We start from the raw sequence: 19,203 nt of genomic DNA on the forward strand, positions 1-19,203 counted from the left end.
AAAAAGGAGAAAAGGAAATAACGCGGGGTGATAATTTTCAATATGGCAGCTTCCGGTTGGGGATTTTCTGTATTTTGCAGCAAGTAAAACGACTATCACGACCTGGGTAGACGATCCACCATGAGCACATTTTGTGGACAAATGCGGGAGTACTCCCGGATATCCCTGGACAGATTTGACAAGGGGAACCTGGAGAGTACTGCGTTTTTCTTGTCTCATTGTCATACCGGTGGGTACTGTTGATTAGTAGTTGAAGTAGTTGAGGAGGTTGGCGCGAAAGCCTATGGCCTCCATAGAATATCTTGCGTTTTCTATGTTTCCCCCACAGTTCCCAATTTAAAAACAATTATTGAATAGCCACACAAAATGACCTTATTGCATTTGACTCTATTGAATTGAAAGTAGTACATGATTACATGATAATGGTATACTCATAGTCTCTGTTGTTTATTTGCTTGTTTTCGATTAATAGCTGAACATTTGATTAAAATTTGTCTCATTTGCCTAAGGGACTCTCACGTTCCACGTAATGAAAATATTCCTAAAAACTGGAGATAATAAACTAATTTTAAATTTCCAGCACAGTAAAGCTGTATTTAAACGGCCATCTTCAAACATTACTCCACAACGTAGGTATGTTACAAAAATTTTCAAAGTCCCCAAAACCTCCTAATATCAAGGCAGTCAGATGGACCATAAAAAAAGATGGATTTTGATACCAAAACCAAGTCTATAGCCCAAAAATCGACAAAGATATTGCAAAAATACTCTTCTCAATTTGACGCATTTTTTTCTGTTGGTTTAACATTATGATTTCCGAAAAACTGTGATCATGAAAATTGATGTGTCAAACAAAAATGTCCACTGTTCCCATAAAATTCAAGATAATTCAATGAAATTTTCAGGAGAAACAGCCTGAAGCATTCTGGATAGACTTCTGTATCTAAATCTGAAATAGACAGACAAAATCAATTAATTTATAAATTAATAAGTAATTAATCCCAAACTCGTTCAACTGGTTATCAAATAAAAAAGTGCTTGGATCATCTCCCAAATGCTAAAACCCACTAAGAAAACACCAAAAATGAAAGTTAGGAGATATAACACAAGCAGATAAATCAGAAATTATGTTTTCAGACTGCTAATGAATGTCAATCAATTAATTAGTGATCAAGAAGCAATCGATAGTGGCATCTATTTACTAGTATGTATTTTATGAATACATTTTCCTACTGAGTACATGTCAGTTGAAAAAAAGGTATCAGTTAGCAAAAATTGATATTTTCCTCTATCATAAGCAATGTCACAATGTCAGCTAGATCAGCATCACCTTGGCTCTATTGCTGAAAGAAAAAATAAGAAGGAATTAAAAAAGATATATCCAGATTCGAGACCTGTAGTTACCTTTACAGTACCATACATGCATTTACTGATAGCTGGCAAATTCAAGTATCTTCACAAAAATTATATATCTGTGTACATTTCTTGAGCTTTGGTTGTATAGAATAGGACAACAGAGCAGTCGGCTTTTCTATTTTGTTGCTACTACTCAATAGGAATGTAATACACTAAAGAAATTATGCCTTAAAAAATACATGTACATCTGTAAAATTCTCAATTTCCCCACAGATAAAAAATCTAGAAATAATTGTTTGATTTAATTATACCATTTAACATATGTATCTATTAATTATTATTATTATTAACCATTCTTTTTGTAATTATTATCAGCCATCGCTTATTTTTATAGTCATTATTTATAGCCTAGCTAGCTATCGTCAGTCAAAACATCCGCCATTTTGAATTTTCAGTAGATCGCGGTAAGTACTACGACACGTTCCGGATAAAAAATAAACATGTTCTAATGCTCAGATTTTAATGAAACTTCGTCAGTTTATAGATAAAACTTAATATTCAATGTCCATATACATAAGATTAGCGTCCATGCGCTTGGTCAGTGTTTTTGGAGAATTCAAAGTGGGGCGACTTTTCAAACTTGTCCCACAGGAGGAATATAGCATTGAAACAAAAATTTCGAACTCGAGGCAGTAGAGGGGATTCTCCTCAGCGTCATAAGCAAGGAATCACTGGGATATTCCCAATGAGAGCCAATCAGCAGCCCGATATTGAGGGTACCCCTCTGCGCTTTGCGCAAGCGCCAAGCACGTGTGATCTGAGAAAATGGCCGCCGTCTAAAGCGGCGATTGTAACATACCTACACAACGTGCATTTTTATGATTTAATAAAATGTTCTGATGTAGCCCAAGTGCCTACTTGTACTCACTGCTTATAGATTTTGCTTTATCAGAAGATTTGAGTATGGCTCTTAGAGTTCTATATTTCACAATTTATAAATACATATTTTAAACAACTCATAGAAAAATAATATATTCTATTTTACCACAAAAACGGCAGTTAAAGAAATTATTCTGTGCATGCCATCAGACTGTGTGACCTCCGTAAATGACTATACTCTGTAATAATAATCACTTAAGATAATCTTATGAGATTATTACAAAAAAAAGAAACTTTTTAGAAGAAAACCCGGGACAAACTTTAGATGTTGAAATGGATTCATTAACCATTGGTAAGTATGGGGAAATTGCACTTTACCCCAGGAATTTTATTTTTCCAAAATGAACAGTTGTTATCCCTTTAAAAGTATCATTTTAATTTCAGACCACATGGTAGGATTAAGCTATCCTAGCTTTCATTATCGTCTGAACTCATGGTGAGTTTCAAAAAGGAGCATGTTTTGACACTGATTTGTGATTGAATTGCAAAATTGCATTTGAAGTTAATTCCTGAAAGAAACTTAATAAAATGGGATATTTTTGTTTCATCATTGCTATTATTATTATTATAATTATATGGAAAATACATCTAAAACAGCAAAGAAAACCATCAACATTCCTCTATTATTTTTTGCAGATGTCACTTTGACTCAATTTGGTTATAAAACACACATACACACACCCACACACATAATATTTCAAGAAAATTTAACATTTCATGCCTTATTTCATTGCAGCAGAGACATAAAGCTTTATTGCTCTGAAGTAACAAGACAGATATTGTTGCACATGCAGGATGGCAATTACAAGCACCTGGACAAGCATGTGGTAATGTTATATAAAGGGATTAGATATTTGAAAAAATTTCCAGTTTTCTTAGTGCAATTATAATATGGCATTATTACTGTTACAGTATCTTTATTTTTTCAAAAAACTTAACTCTTTGCTTGTGATGTAACATTAAAGGGGGTGTGTCTTTCTGCAACCTTAGAATGAATAAAACAGACAGACAAGCAGACAGACTGAAAGAAGAACACTTGTCTTGGCATGAGTATTTATTTCTCCTGTGGTTCATTTTCAGGTCGCATTATCTGAAAACAACCCAACAAGATTAACGATACCAAATTTTTCTGGAAAGGCAGAAGAAGTGGTGGTCACTTTGATCCCAGCTGCCCATTGTCCAGGCTCTGTGATGTAAGATTGACCACTGGTCACTATGGTTAGCTTGATGTAACTGTTGAGAATTTAAATTATGGAGTGAGAATATGGATTATACAATTTGTAGATCATCTGAAGAAAGGGAGTTATGGAGGTCCATGACAGTCAAATTCTGCAATGATAAGATACTGAGAGAGAGAGAGAGAGAGAGAGAGAGAGAGAGAGAGAGAGTTGGAGAGAGAGAAAGAGTAAAAGGTTGCATCTTAATGATGTTACAGATAAGACATTTTACACAGTATTAAGACTGTCAAAATATTGAAATTGATAATTAAAATTAATTATTGACCTTCTTGTTTTCTCAGGTTTTTGTTTGAGGGGGAAGAAGGAACCGTCCTATACACTGGTGATTTTAGACTAGAAAAGGGTTCTGCAGCAAGGATTCCGCAACTGAATTCGGGTTCTAGGTAAATGGTAGTAGTTGTTCACACATTAAATGTGGTAGATATATAGATTTCAATAGTTTTTTACATTTTATAATTATTTCTGTGTGGAACAATTGAGCTTCTCTGACAAAGATGGCTTCGTTGATTTATGAGGTTTTTTGATGATGGTTAGAGACCAATTGTTGATTTGAGAATGATATATTCTGAATACAGTTAAAGTTCCTTTTGGAGGTGATTTGTGCTTTGTTGAGTACAGAAAACTGCATTTGTGTTTACATGGGTATTTATAATGCAGGAGTCCTTTTTCCTAATTCCATAAAATTAATTTATTAATTAACTTATAGAACAGATTAAGAAATAACTTTTAATTTGTAAACAAAAAATAATAATTAAAAAGAAACAAAGGAAGAAGGAAAGAATGAAAATAATGTTTGTTTGTTTGATTTTTTAATTTCAGATCCAAAAATATAAGAAGCCTATATGTGGACACCACGTTCTGCACACCAAAAGCATTCCACATTCCAAGCCGGCAGGAGTGTCGTGATGTCATCATCTCTGTGATTGACAGTTGGACTCAGCTAAGCCCCGCCCACATGGTAGTGCTGAAGGGCAAGGCTTCTCTGGGATATGAGTATATTTATGAAGAAGTAAACAAGGAGTTTAAACAAAAGGTTTGATAAATTTTCGCCAAAGACAACAGACTTGGGGCCTGTTTGACCATAGATAATAAGTTGATGTTGAGGCTAAAACTTTAGCATTACTTAGACTTAGCTGACAAAACTGCAAGATACAAAAATCTTTAAGACATCTAACCTCATTTTGTAAGCATTTATGTAATGTATTTTTTTATCATTGTGACTGTGTATGATTTAATGGTAGCAGTTATAAAAATGAAAGTTATTAAAATGTCTGTCAGTTAAATGGTGTCAGTTGCATTATTTATTTTATGGCATGTTATTTAATTACCAGATTAACATTACATGTGGTTTCATTATCAGATTCACATTACATTTTATTTTATTATCAGATTCACATGACATGTTATTTCATAACCAGATTCACATTACATTTTATTTTATTACCAGATTCACATTACATGTTATTTCATTACCAGATTCACATTACATTTTTTTTTTATTGTCAGATTCACATTACATGTTATTTTATTTACAGATTCATATAAGTGAACGAAAGATGAGAATGTACACTGGGGTGCCACAGATCAGCAAGTGTTTCACCACTGATCCCATGGGGACACAAGTACATGCTTGTGAGAAACAGGTAAGACTTGAATTGAGAAAGAATATCACCGCTCCCGTATTGAATCTGCTGATCAGAAAACACTTTTCAAGATCGTGGACCAAATATCGGAATCAAAATCATCTCAACTGAATGTCCTCCCAGACATGGAAATTTCAGAGCTCCCTCAACTTTTTTCAAATTACTTTACAGATAAGATCAAGAGCATTCGAAACGATCTCGTTTCTTATTCTTCTGTAGAAATCTCAGAAACCCCAGTTACCTGTACTCATGCAGTATTGACTGAATTTTCACCTGTATCAGAAGAAGATGTTTTAACATTAATGAAAAGCATGAATTCTAAATCTTCTGCGGCCTTAGATCCTGTGCCAACACATATTATCGAAGAGTGCATTACTGTTCTGGCCCCAGTTTTTTTAAAGATAGTGAATCTCTCTTTTACAACAGGCATCTTCCCATCCAACTGCAAAACAGCAACTGTTAGACCCTTGTTAAAAAAACAAGGCCTGTGCAAACAAGTGTTTAAAAATTATCGACCAATATCAAACTTGCCCTTCTTAGGGAAGTTTCTTGAGAAAATGGCATGTATACAACTGAATAACTATCTAGCTCAAAACAGTCTATATGGCAAGTTTCAATCAGCTTATAGAGAAGGACATAGCACAGAAACAGCTCTCCTAAGGGTTCATAATGACATCATGCTTTCTTTAGACAAACAAAAAGATGTTATTTTAGTCCTTTTAGATCTGTCTGCTGCATTCGACACCATTGACCACAACATACTTCTGCACAGACTACAGTACCGATTTGGAGTAAAAGATTTAGCACTCAATTGGTTAACCTCATATCTAAAAGATCGAACACAAAAGGTGTCAATTGAGTCGTTGCTATCAGAGCCCACTATTTTAGAGTATGGTGTCCCTCAGGGGTCTGTGCTAGGTCCATTGCTCTTTTCATTGTATATGCTACCAATAGAAGACATTATAGTTAAACATGGTCTCAACACTGTCATTTTTGATGATGACACTCAAATTTATGTCACAAGTGAAAGTAATCGCTCCATGGCTATCACCTCAATAGAAACTTGTCTAGTTGAGATCCAGAATTGGATGAAAACAAACATGCTAGCACTAAATGATGGAAAAACTGAACTAATATGGTTTACATCAAGGTCTAAGTCAGACAGTGGAAATGCAATGAAATCTGATATTTGTATCAGTGGTGTCAACATCAATCCATCTAGCTATGTGAAAGATTTAGGTGTCACCTTTGATCAGTATGCAACTATGGATAGACGGATCTCTGAAATTTGCAAATCGGCATCATACTCACTTTGGCAAATTAGTAAGATACGTGACTTACTGGACAAAACTTCAACTGAAAAACTAATCCATGCTTTCATTACTTCTAAGCTTGACTATTGCAACAGTCTCTTATATGGTTTAGGCAAAAATCATCTGAACAAACTTCAATTAATTCAAAATTCTGCAGCTAGGCTGGTAACTAAAATGGGATGGAACAGCCGAGAGCATATAACACCTGTTTTGATGGAACTTCACTGGCTTCCAGTAAGAGAGAGAATTTTATTTAAAATTTTATGTGTCATTTTTAAAGCAGTCACTGAGAATAAACCACTTTATATCTCAGAACTTATGAAGCAACATCAGCATGGAAGAGTTACCAGGTCTTCAACTTTTAGTCATTTACTTTTAGAACACAGTGTCTTAGAGAAAAAAGCTGGTAAATTTTACGGTGAAAGGGCATTTATGATATATGCACCCAAAGTTTGGAACACCTTACCCTCTGAAATACGAGCAGCAGGTGACATAGATACTTTTAAAAAGCTTTTGAAAACTCATATTTTTAGAATAGCCTATCAGTAACTATCATATAGTTAATTTTAGTTTTTAATAAGGTGTACTGTAATTTTATGATTAATTTTAAATGTTGTCACTTTAGGTTCTAATCATTTTAGAATATGAATAATTGGTTCTTTAAATTAGTTCTTAGTCCTTTAAAATTGTAATGTGTTCTTATATTAGTATTGTGTTATTTAGCTCTTTTAAGTGAATGTTGTAAGGCGCATTGAGATTTTTAATGGAATGCGCCATAGAAAAATAAACTATTATTATTATTATTAGATTTCCATTTATCGGTTTGATTTTTAATTACCAACATATTGCCTTTATGCATCTTTTAATTGGAAATAGTGCCATACAAGTTTAGTGATTCTGATAGTTGTATTTAAAAAAGTGGTACAGCTCAAGTGCAAAACTGTAAACAACAAGTCAAAGTTTCACTTACCGTAGCTTTCACACACTGGCCATTCCAAGTGACGGAAAATATTTTTAAGTGAGTTGTGCCACAAAGAAAATATGTCATCATTTAATATGAATGAAACATTGGCTTCCAATTAAAAAAAAGAATGAGTCAAAAAGTGTCCAATGTAAAGAAGTAGTGATAGCGATACTGAAGTTATACTAAATAATAGAGTGTAACTCTTATATAAGTGAAATGTAACTTTCTGGGTGCTTTTTGCCCTTAAAATATATACCCCACTCATTATTAATAGGTATTTTGAATATGATAACATTTTTTTCATCCACTTAGTGTATGTAATACTATATATAGTTTCAGGGAGAGTCCAGCACTTTGCCCTGTGGTCACAAACTGACCAGTGGAGATGACCCCAGAGTTCTGACCATTCTCATGTCCACTATGTGGTTCACCCAGGAGGTCCGTCCTCACGAAATCATCTGTGGTGAGAAAGGATTTTATAGGACATGTTTTTCCTTCCACTCCTCGTACCAAGAGATACGCGACTTCATCAGTTATCTCCAGCCTTGCCGTGTGTTCCCTAATGTTATTCCCAATGAGGAGGATTTGGAAAAGGTATTTGTAGGCAAATCTAGATTTATTATAATTTTCATAAATGGCATGTTATATGTCGTTAATAAGGAAGTCATAATTGAATCTAAAATAACCAACCAAAGAAACTAACCAGCAAACAAATAATGAGAGAGAGATGGAGAAACAGAGAGAGATACAAAACAATACAAAGGGAATTGAAGTATAGGCAAAAGTCGAGAGTCTGTATAAAGTATACACAAACACATATAGGATATTACTAAACTGTACTCGTAAGATATATATTCACTTTCCTTTTGGTTACTTATAAAACCATTGGTCACTTATTTAATATCTGAGAAAATTATAATCATAAGGTTTCAAGGAAGTAGTGCTCTATATGTTTAAATGCTCCTTTTTTATCCTCAGGTACAAAAAAGACTGAACAGTTTTCTGAAACTGCCCCATTTATCGCGTGGTACAATAGGCGGGGAGTATAAGCCACTGGGCATGCTCAACAGGAAGTGGTTTGAGAAGCGGAGAAAAAAGACGTCAGGTATACGTGATATGTCAATGCACCATGAGTTAGTGATAGAGGTGTATGTGATTTGCAATAATGCAAAGCACAAATGGTTGTCTCATATGCCTTTGCTTTGGAAGTATTTATCTGACAGCAGATACAGTGTATTGAGAAAAAAGTCGCAGACATGGTTTTCCCTCTTCTTACAAAAATTTCCTGAGATGTTCTGTATGCTCTATGGGACTCTTTAGGAATCCTGCATGACTCCATGGGATTCTATAGGAATTCTTTAAGATGCCCTATTGGAAACATATAGGACCCTAAAGAATTTCAGGCCAATTTCCTACATGGTTCTGTAGAACACTAAAGGACTCTGTGGGAAATTTTTCTAAGGGTTGTGTACTCATTATGTAAGATACACCATGTCTGGTTCTTTTGTACTCAAACTCTGCTTTAGTACAAATAAATATCTGTGAATGTAATACTTTTTTATTGATTTGAAACTTGACACTTGATGTGGCTTAAATTTTTGTAAGTTTTATAAAATATTCTCCCCATATGATGTTGATTTTTTATAAGAATAGGGCTATTTGGATTTTTACTGAATGAAATTTTGTTGGATGCAAATTTAAGTAGAGCCAAAAAAAATTTTTAAAGTATGAATATCCTTTTGTATTATGTAGTGATCATTGTTGAGATCAATTCCTTTATGTTTTGATTGTAAAATAACAAGTTATCATGTTATTTTATAATCAAATAACATGTTATCATGAAGTCATAAAATGGTAAAAGGCATTTTATAATTTCTATCCACAGCTACCTCTACTGAGAATTCTGAAGAGTTAGACCTCTCAGACACCCCACCCAAAAAGAGAAGCAGAAAGAATTTGCAGGTTAACTCTGGGAAAGGAGACAGCAATGGTGATGGTATGGAGGTCAATGGTCTTTCATTTAGTCCTGACACAGTGAAAGGCAACTTCATGGAAGCTCGTGGGAATGATGATGATAATGATAACAGTCAGGAGCAAAGAGAAGACAGTGATTCTTACATCACCGATGAAGAAATTGACCGGTTTTCTCAACCCGAGGGTGGTTTGGATCTTTTTGATGAAGAGGCAAGAAAAGGCGATGGAGATCATCAGGCAGAGGTCGTGGCAGAGGACCAGTCCCAGAAGGAAATGGAGAATCGAAAAGTGGAATCTGTCTCATTGTCCTGGGATTGCATATTCACAGAGTATAGCCAGTCTCTTACATACATGAGCGATGGGGAGGAGGAAGAGGAAGATGAACAGGTAAATAACCAAAGAAAATATAGTAAAAATGGTTGCCATGGTGACCAAGAGGAGACCTTATTGGTCAATGGCATCACCTCGGAAGAGAAAGGGAACAACACGCAGACTAATTCAGAAATGCATATTGAGAGCAGTTCAGGCAATGTCATGGTTTCTCCTCCTGATTTTCCCTCAAGTGGAAAATCAGTTCTGGCCAGTAAAAACACAATGCCACTATCAAATGCTGCTGACAGTATAATCCATAGCAGCAAGGAACAGTTGGATTTGGAAAATGATGTTGTTATTGATGCTGCTGCTGAAAGTTCTTGTAAAAATACAGTGGATGACGATATATTAAACACTAGTTGTCCAACTGACAGTGATGTTACCATCTCCCCCCATTGTTCTCAGCAAAGTATCGAAGGAAGAAAAAATAAATCCATTACTGACGGCGATGCCACTGTAACACCACAGTGCTCACAAGACACTTGCCTAAATGGAGTAGAAGGGACGACAAGCACGGCTACCTCAAATGTGACTAGCAAAAAGCAAAGAGAGATGAACTCTGAAAAGAATAATGGTGAGAATTCTGATCTCCATAAGGGCTTGGCTACACCAGATGATAAAAATAAGGATTGTGATTCTGAAAGTGATAAGTCTGTTAATACTCCAGAGGAGAATAATGATGACATCATATTGTTGGATGATGTTGCTGGGAGTGCTAGGGCAGGTTTTTCACGCTACCCTTTTCAGCAACGATTCAGGGACGAGAGTATGGCTGGATCGAACACTGCCAATCTGAATCCATGTGACATGACTGTTGGCGCATTTTTTGCTATGAGGAGCAGGCAAAAACGACTGGAAAGACTTTTAGAAATTGAGAAGAAACGGCCCCACCTAACAGCAGCACTTACCAACAACACAACCCTAGATGGCAGCATTTATGCAAGACAAGGTAATCCTACAGCCACAACAACTCTGAGGAGAGGGAATGCCCCTAGTGAAGATGATGTTATTGACCTTACTGATGAAATGCCTCTTGAAACTGGAACTACAGTCCGTGAGCTTCTTAGTGATAGCGACGACAATCTAAGCAGTTGCTATGACAGTGAGGAAATCTTCAGCGACGATTCAGATAGCAGTGATCATCTGATCAAAGTCGGCCATGTGCCAAATATACTAAGAGGTTCCAGTAGGGTTAGAGGCATTGGGAGACCTGTCCCCTTTCAGTCCTTTCCTCGTGTACCCTTTCCCAAGCCCCCAAGACCAAGGGCCATTTACCAGTCAGACGAGGTTATTGTTCTGGGGAGCAGCGATGAAGAGGAGGAAGAGGAGAAAAAAATGTCTGAATCTGTCACCGACAGTGCTAACCCACAAAGAGATCATAATGACCAAGAATTAACTAATAGATTTGATATTGTGGTGACTGATTCTGAGGAGAAACAATCAGCAGGAGTTGCTGGTGACCCTGATTCTAAATCTTCTGCGTCTGCTTTACACGCCACCGCTGACAAAAACTTTTCTTTAACCAATCTAAATATGGAAACTTCATTCAAAGATTCAGTTGCAGATTTGTCACAGGACGTTTGTTCTGTAACAGAAAAATGTCACGCCAGTGATGATGGGAATAGTGTTTTGACAAAAGATAGAGGATGTAAACAAACAGCAGACAGTCCAGATCAAGGGCAACAACCTTCAACTGGTGCATCAGCTTCAGCCACAGACTCGGAGGAAGGGTCTTTCATTGTTGAAAAAACACCTGAAACCAAAAAACCGAACTCGCAGGAGATTTTGAAACTTCAAGAGGACATAGCTGGTGGGAAGATGGATGACATGTTCTCTGCAGTGAAGAAGAGATGTGATGACGGTCCATAGAATGGTGTGACCATTGAAAATTAATAAGAGTGTGCGTGCGTGAAGTTTGCTGTTCTACCATTTTTTTTGTTTAAATGCACTAAATAGGTTTATGTATTTGCCGTACTTGAAACTAAATAATGAATGAGTTTTTGTATAATAATTAGTACTATGGAATGATTATATTGATGTATAATTAAATAATCAAGAATCTTTGATATGTGAAATATCTGCTAATTTGTAAATAGTTATCTTTTTATTTATCACCATGATTTATTGATAATTATTAAAGTTCATTTGTAATTTATACTATCATTTATTTACTGATTTATTATTATTATCATTTTGTAACATATTTAATTTAGTTTTGTTTTTGCTGTAAGTAACTCAATATATTTTTACATTTGGTGAAGTACATTTTGTTGATTACTATGTAATTGGCAATGTATGTATGTAAAAAAAAATAAATAAAATAAGCTGTAGCCTGTTTTAGAATTCAGGCAAAATTGAATGAATTTTAAACATTGGTTTAAACATTGGTTTACATGGTAATGCATAAACATTTTTATTTGAATTGTAACATTTATTTTCTATAATTTTCTAAAATAAGAATACTTACTGAGTTTATCAGGTGCTAAGCAGATAGAATTGAGTAAGATAAAGATAAATTAAGACAATTCACATATGTTAATTACATATTGGAATATGTTCTTCAGTTTGTTAATAATATAAGAACATAAGGTTTTAATCCTCCTTAACTAATATTATGATGCAAGATAGTATCTCAATGCTTATTATTTTGTGACAAAAGAAAATTTGTAATCTAATATTAAAAATATAGAAGCAGTAAATATGTACTAGTACATTATTCTCTTTGCATGTGCCATATAAGAAAAATTGTTCAGTCATTTGAATTTTATAACCTTATATGCAGCCAATTGATTTGATTAAGCTTTAGGATGTGAAAAACTATAAATCATTGAGTTATTAATATTTAGACTTTTAAATTATTGTTATATTATATTGAGTAGCTGGAATGTTAATAATATGTATATATTTTGGTTTTAAATTTGTACATAATTATTGGAACAAGTGGGTTTTATTTGAATTCTTGAATTATTGTATTTTGATAAAAGATTGTTCTCTTCATGTGCATACAGTAGACCTTGCACGTATATAGTAAATTGGGAGTGGCTATTTATTTATTTATTTATTTATTTATTTATTTATTTATAAGATTCCCATTATAGGTGTATTGCATTCTCTGTATTGTCCTTAGGCTCAGCTGGGAATTTGGTATTCAGTCTGGTATACCCAAGTGCCCTCTATATTTGAGGCTGCCAAGGGTGCCCACTATATGTGAGGCTGCCAAGGGTGCCCTCCATATGTGAGGCAGCCAAGGGTGCCCTCTATATGTGAGGCTGCCAAGGGTGCCATCTATATGTGAGGCTGCCAAGGGTGAGGTCTGCTGTACTTTTGACTCTGACAATTTTAAAATTGAATTGACATATTACAGAGTAGATTTTATTCAGTGTAATGTTGGAATATCTTTCAAGGCAGTAAGACCTATGATTTTCTAAGAGCTTTGGAACTTTTTTTTTTTTAATATAACTTCAACAATGTCCTTTTATTCTCAGGGAAAATACATAAAAAATGATTCAAAAGTGCAGCAAAATGCAATACCTGAATGGTACTTTATACACATGTATGTATATACGCCAAATTTTACTGCATTTGGGGTTAGGGAAGAGAAATAAGTACCCCCTTTCACAAAGTCTTGACATTCTGGATAAATACAGTTTTTTTTCAAATATTCTCTTGCCTGATTATGTTGTGTCTCATTAGGCTTAAAGGGATAATAACTCTTTGTTTCGACAAAAAAAAAAAAAATAATTCTCCTGGAGTAAACAACAATTTTCCCATACTTACCAATGGTTAATGAATCCATGTTTACATTCAAAGTTAGTCCCTGGTTTTTTTCTAAAAAATTTGGATTCTTGTTAAAATCTCTTAACAGAGTATAGCCATCAATGGAGGTCACGTGGTCTAAAGACAAGCTCAGATATCAGAATAATAGCTATAACTGCCGTTTTTGTGGTAAAACAGAATATATTATATTTCTATGAGTTATTCACAATGTTTTTATTGTGAAGTATAGATGCCATACGAAGAGTTATTATCCCTTTAACTATGTTTTTTTTTTTTTCATAAATAATATTGATTCATATGGTGATATGGTGAAGTTATAACAGTAAAATATGAATTTAAGTACTTACACTTTTACAACTTGGCATGAATGGGTTCTTTGATAATGGGTATGAGGTAGAAAAATGGGACTTCATGTTAGGACTTCTTAGGTTGGTTCTAATTTTTTATATCCCCTCTATCCTAAGTAGCGGGACATTCGTAAAAACGTCAGTGACGTTGATTGATGTTTGGACAGTTAAGACTTGTATTTTTTACCATACCCCAGTGAGATTTTTAAATTTTACTATAACAAATTGAAAAGGTAATTAAAATAGCCACCGAAATGATTGTTAAGAATATGAAACTATGTCGTGGTCTAGATTTTATGGTAATAGGGTACGCATGAATAAAGTGTGTGGGGTTACAAAAATGCAAACTGTGAGATAATTCTAACTGGGCTTTTAAACATACATGTAGTTGTACCACCAGCGTTAGCGCTGGCGGTACACATGGTTTCGGTCCCGTCCGGATCGTTCCGCCGGCTCCGCCGGACGGCTACCGTTACCGCTTCTCCTCCTAGACGGTAAGGGCCCCCGTACCCATCTCATGGATTTAGGTCACCTATAATCTCAACTCGTTCCACGTAAAATTTGGGCTTTGTCGGTATTGGGGTCTGGGTGTGGCACTCATTGCAATGCACCCTTGTCTAAAAATGGCAAAATTAAATGCTAATTATCTACCCTACGGAAGGAGTTATGGGAAAAATTTCTATAGACGGCTTTCCAAAAGTCATATGTGTAGATTTCAAATATACCCTTGGATTTGACCTTTGACCTTTACTTCAAGGTCAAATGGGCCAAAATTTTCAAAAAAATGAAATTTTTTACGAAAAAAATTTTTTTTGCCCTGTTATTCAGACACCACACAGACTTAACCAATAATATTATTGGAAGGTGTTACCCTTCAGGTCATCTTTCATCTACATGAATTTGGGGTCAATCGGTGCATTTTCACGGGAGTAGCAGCCATAAGATACCGAAACTGAAAACTGTCTCTAATTCGGGAACCGTTAATGCTAGAGACCCATTCTTTTTTGCATTTTGTAGAGCATGTAAAGCCCAACACTGGAGGTGGTCTCGGTTTTTTTGTATTCCATACGGTTTTCGAGTTACGCTGTATCAAAAAGTACATATTGGTGGTAAAAGCAAAATGTGCAGTACGGTAATGGATAATAAATTTTGAACTCTGGAAAAATAAAACATAAGGCTTGGCAAAGCAGACAACTTGTGTTCAAAAATGACATTATTTCATCAAATTTGAACTTCTGAAACTTCAGAGCACCTCCTATTTCAAGAATTTTGACCAAAATGACATTTTCTTTATTTTAATTAATTTTTTCTGTACGAAATTTAAGGCACATTATGGTAACTCCAAAATTATAACATTTAGTCCCTTATATCTCCAAAACTGGCAGAGATAGGTCCATAGTTACTATTGAAGTTGAATAGGAAGTCATATACTGGCAATCTTACTATGACCTTGAAAGTGACCTTTGACCTATTTTTCACCATGAACTGAACTTTGCAAATTTTTCTTCCCTTTTATCTCCAAAACTGGCAGATATAGGTCCATAGTTACTATTGAACTTGAATAGGAAGTCATACACTGGCAATCTAAATGTGACCTTAAAATTGACCTTTGACCTACTTTTCACCATAAACTGAATTTTGCAAAATTTGCTTCCCTTTTATCTCCAAAACTGGCAGAGATAGGTCCATAGTTACTATTGAACTTGAATAGGAAGTCATATACTGGCAATCAAAATGTGACCTTAAAATTGACCTTTGACCTACTTTACACCATGAACTGAATTTTGCAAATTTTGCTTTCCTTTTATCTCCAAAACTGGCTGAGATAGGTCCGTAGTTACTATTGAACTTGAATAGGAAGTCATATACTGGCAATCTAAATGTGACCTTAAAATTGACATTTGACCTACTTTTCACCATAAACTGAATTTTGCAAAATTTGCTTCCCTTTTATCTCCATAACTGGCAGAGATAGGTCCATAGTTACTATTGAACTTGAATAGGAAGTCATACACTGGCAATCTTAATGTGACCTTTAAATTGACCTTTGACCTACTTTACACCATGAACTGAATTTTGCAAATTTTGCTTTCCTTTTATCTCCAAAACTGGCTGAGATAGGTCCGTAGTTACTATTGAACTTGAATAGGAAGTCATATACTGGCAATCTAAATGTGACCTTAAAATTGACCTTTGACCTACTTTACACCATGAACTGAATTTTGCAAATTTTGCTTTCCTTTTATCTCCAAAACTGGCTGAGATAGGTCCGTAGTTACTATTGAACTTGAATAGGAAGTCATATACTGGCAATCTAAATGTGACCTCAAAATTGACCTTTGACCTACTTTTCACCATAAACTGAACTTTGCAAATTTTGCTTCCCTTTTATCTCCAAAACTGGCAGAGATAGGTCCATAGTTACTATTGAACTTGAATAGGAAGTCATATACTGGCAATCTAAATGTGACCTTGAAATTGACCTTTAACCTACTTTTCACCATGAACTGAACTTTGCACATTTTGCTTTCCTTTTATCTCCAAAACTGGCAGAGATAGGTCCATAGTTACTATTGAACTTGAATAGGAAGTCATATACTGGCAATCAAAATGTGACCTTAAAATTGACCTTTGACCTACTTTACACCATGAACTGAATTTTGCAAATTTTGCTTTCCTTTTATCTCCAAAACTGGCTGAGATAGGTCCGTAGTTACTATTGAACTTGAATAGGAAGTCATATACTGGCAATCTAAATGTGACCTTAAAATTGACATTTGACCTACTTTTCACCATAAACTGAATTTTGCAAAATTTGCTTCCCTTTTATCTCCATAACTGGCAGAGATAGGTCCATAGTTACTATTGAACTTGAATAGGAAGTCATACACTGGCAATCTTAATGTGACCTTTAAATTGACCTTTGACCTACTTTACACCATGAACTGAATTTTGCAAATTTTGCTTTCCTTTTATCTCCAAAACTGGCTGAGATAGGTCCGTAGTTACTATTGAACTTGAATAGGAAGTCATATACTGGCAATCTAAATGTGACCTTAAAATTGACCTTTGACCTACTTTACACCATGAACTGAATTTTGCAAATTTTGCTTTCCTTTTATCTCCAAAACTGGCTGAGATAGGTCCGTAGTTACTATTGAACTTGAATAGGAAGTCATATACTGGCAATCTAAATGTGACCTCAAAATTGACCTTTGACCTACTTTTCACCATAAACTGAACTTTGCAAATTTTGCTTCCCTTTTATCTCCAAAACTGGCAGAGATAGGTCCATAGTTACTATTGAACTTGAATAGGAAGTCATATACTGGCAATCTAAATGTGACCTTGAAATTGACCTTTAACCTACTTTTCACCATGAACTGAACTTTGCACATTTTGCTTTCCTTTTATCTCCAAAACTGGCAGAGATAGGTCCATAGTTACTATTGAACTTGAATAGGAAGTCATATACTGGCATTATAAATGTGACATTAAAATTGACCTTTGTCCTACTTTTCACCATAAACTGAACTTTGCAAATTTTGCTTCCCTTTAATCTCCAAAACTGGCAGAGATAGGTCCATAGTTACTATTGAACTTGAATAGAAAGTCATATACTGGCAATCTAAATGTGACCTTGAAATTGACCTTTGACCTACTTTTTATCATGAACTGAACTCTGCTTATTTCTTTCTCTTTTAACTTCAAACTTGACAGAGATAGGTCCATAGTTACTCTTGAACTTGAATAGGAAGTCATATACTGGCAATTTACTGTGACCTTGAAATTGACCCTTGACCTACCTTACGAAGAACTTAAATTTGATTGTACCATATATATTTTTTGCAATAGTTTAAAAATTCTTGTTGATTGCATTTTTACAGCTTGTGGAGCACAAAACTGGTGGCTGTGTCCCTTATTTTGTGTATGTGGGGGTCTATACGAATGCGCTTGCTCCAGCTGGTGGTACAATATTCGGAGGCGGTATCGCCTCTCTGATCCTCTAGTTATGAATCTGTTTTTTTTTACAAGTTAGAACCCAAATATTCAGTTTATATTAACCAGCATCTTAGGGACAGGCAATATAATTTATCTGGTCAGTTACAATTATGTTATGAAGAATCCATGCAGTCATTCAACTGTTGCCATCGTAGTTGTTGTCTCGGCCATGGCGCATTCAGGAATAGCGCCGGGCGATATTGCTGCTTGACAGCCTTGTACATGTGGTCTAGCAATGATGGGCAATACTGCAGGTGTAACAGGATTGCAAGTCTTAGGAATGGAAGTGCTGGCTACCGGTAAGTGCACATTTCATCGAGAAAGAATATTTCGAAACAAAAGGCTAGCTTAGATTTAGGCTTCATTACGAAGCTTTTAAGTTGGGTGACTTGTTATGTGCGTGACATGACTAAGTTCATGTGAACTTTATAGAAATTATTGTGGTTTTTAATCATTAAGATTACTGATGGGATTTAACTGTTTTTTTTTTATTCTTTATCTGTAAACATCCATTCACAGTTCAAGTTTTCAGCCGAATATAATGCTGTGTACTATTATACGTTTGATATACCTCTTCATAGTTTCAGTTATCAAATGAATAAAATGAATATATTTTGTGGAAAGTAAGTGGATCTTTTTAATTTTGTAATTTACCATTCGAAAATCACTTTCTAGGTCAACTTTGTTGAAAATATGTTATATAGTGTATTTGAAATGGCCTGATTCAATCAAAATACAAAGAACACTATTTTCAATCCTGTTAGTCATTAGCACCTAAAGCGACGCTCTAATTTTTACTTTTTTTTTCATTTCATTTAGTGTCAGCAACGTAAAATTCAGTAAAATCAACCGTTTAACTCCAGAAACAAGAAAAAGTATTTAGATCAGAACTTTTCTCAATCTGTAATTAAACGATTTTTGACTTGTTTTCTGTAAATACAGTTCATATTGCGCCTCGAGCGGTATAACTGTAATTATACATTCGTTTATTTGTTTAAATTCATTTTGAAGTCTTAAAAAAAAATAACCACCTCAGTCAAAGTAAGAAAATTGGATCCATTCAATTTCAATGCTAATTAAAGTCAACTGTGTGCTTCCTTGTAGAAATACTAATCAGCTCTTGACTTGCGCTACTTAACCATTTATATAAAACACGGATAACCTATCAGGAAGTAAGTCGATTCACGAAGTCCCGTCGAAATTACTTAGAGATGTCCACACGCGGAGTTTTTACGACTCTTAAGTTGTGCAATCATGTAAAAATCACATCATACCGAC

The 19,203-nt window shown here is 34.8% G+C and overlaps 1 protein-coding gene across 1 annotated transcript; it reads left to right on the top strand.

Annotated features, from left to right (window-relative positions):
- Positions 1-11: 11 nt before the first annotated feature.
- Positions 12-18,552, top strand: LOC106174796 (uncharacterized). The gene is made up of 10 exons (XM_013556488.2): positions 12-229; positions 2,680-2,731; positions 3,032-3,122; positions 3,376-3,488; positions 3,815-3,916; positions 4,353-4,566; positions 5,069-5,176; positions 7,787-8,047; positions 8,432-8,558; positions 9,339-18,552. The coding sequence occupies exons 1-10, from the start codon at positions 121-123 to the stop codon at positions 11,666-11,668; spliced, it is 3,507 nt and encodes a 1,168-aa protein (XP_013411942.2). The 5' UTR covers positions 12-120; the 3' UTR covers positions 11,669-18,552.
- Positions 18,553-19,203: the final 651 nt, after the last annotated feature.

Source organism: Lingula anatina, chromosome 6 (assembly GCF_051362555.1).
Source record: "Lingula anatina isolate TDL-2025a chromosome 6, LinAna3.0, whole genome shotgun sequence".
NCBI lineage: Eukaryota > Metazoa > Brachiopoda > Lingulata > Lingulida > Lingulidae > Lingula > Lingula anatina.

Coding starts and splice junctions, on each gene's coding strand:
- LOC106174796 (XM_013556488.2), top strand. CDS start 121: ATGAGCACATTTTGTGGACAAATGCGGGAGTACTCCCGGATATCCCTG. Junction 4,567..5,068: donor ACAAGGAGTTTAAACAAAAG/GTTTGATAAATT, acceptor TTTTATTTACAG/ATTCATATAAGTGAACGAAA. Junction 8,559..9,338: donor GCGGAGAAAAAAGACGTCAG/GTATACGTGATA, acceptor TTCTATCCACAG/CTACCTCTACTGAGAATTCT.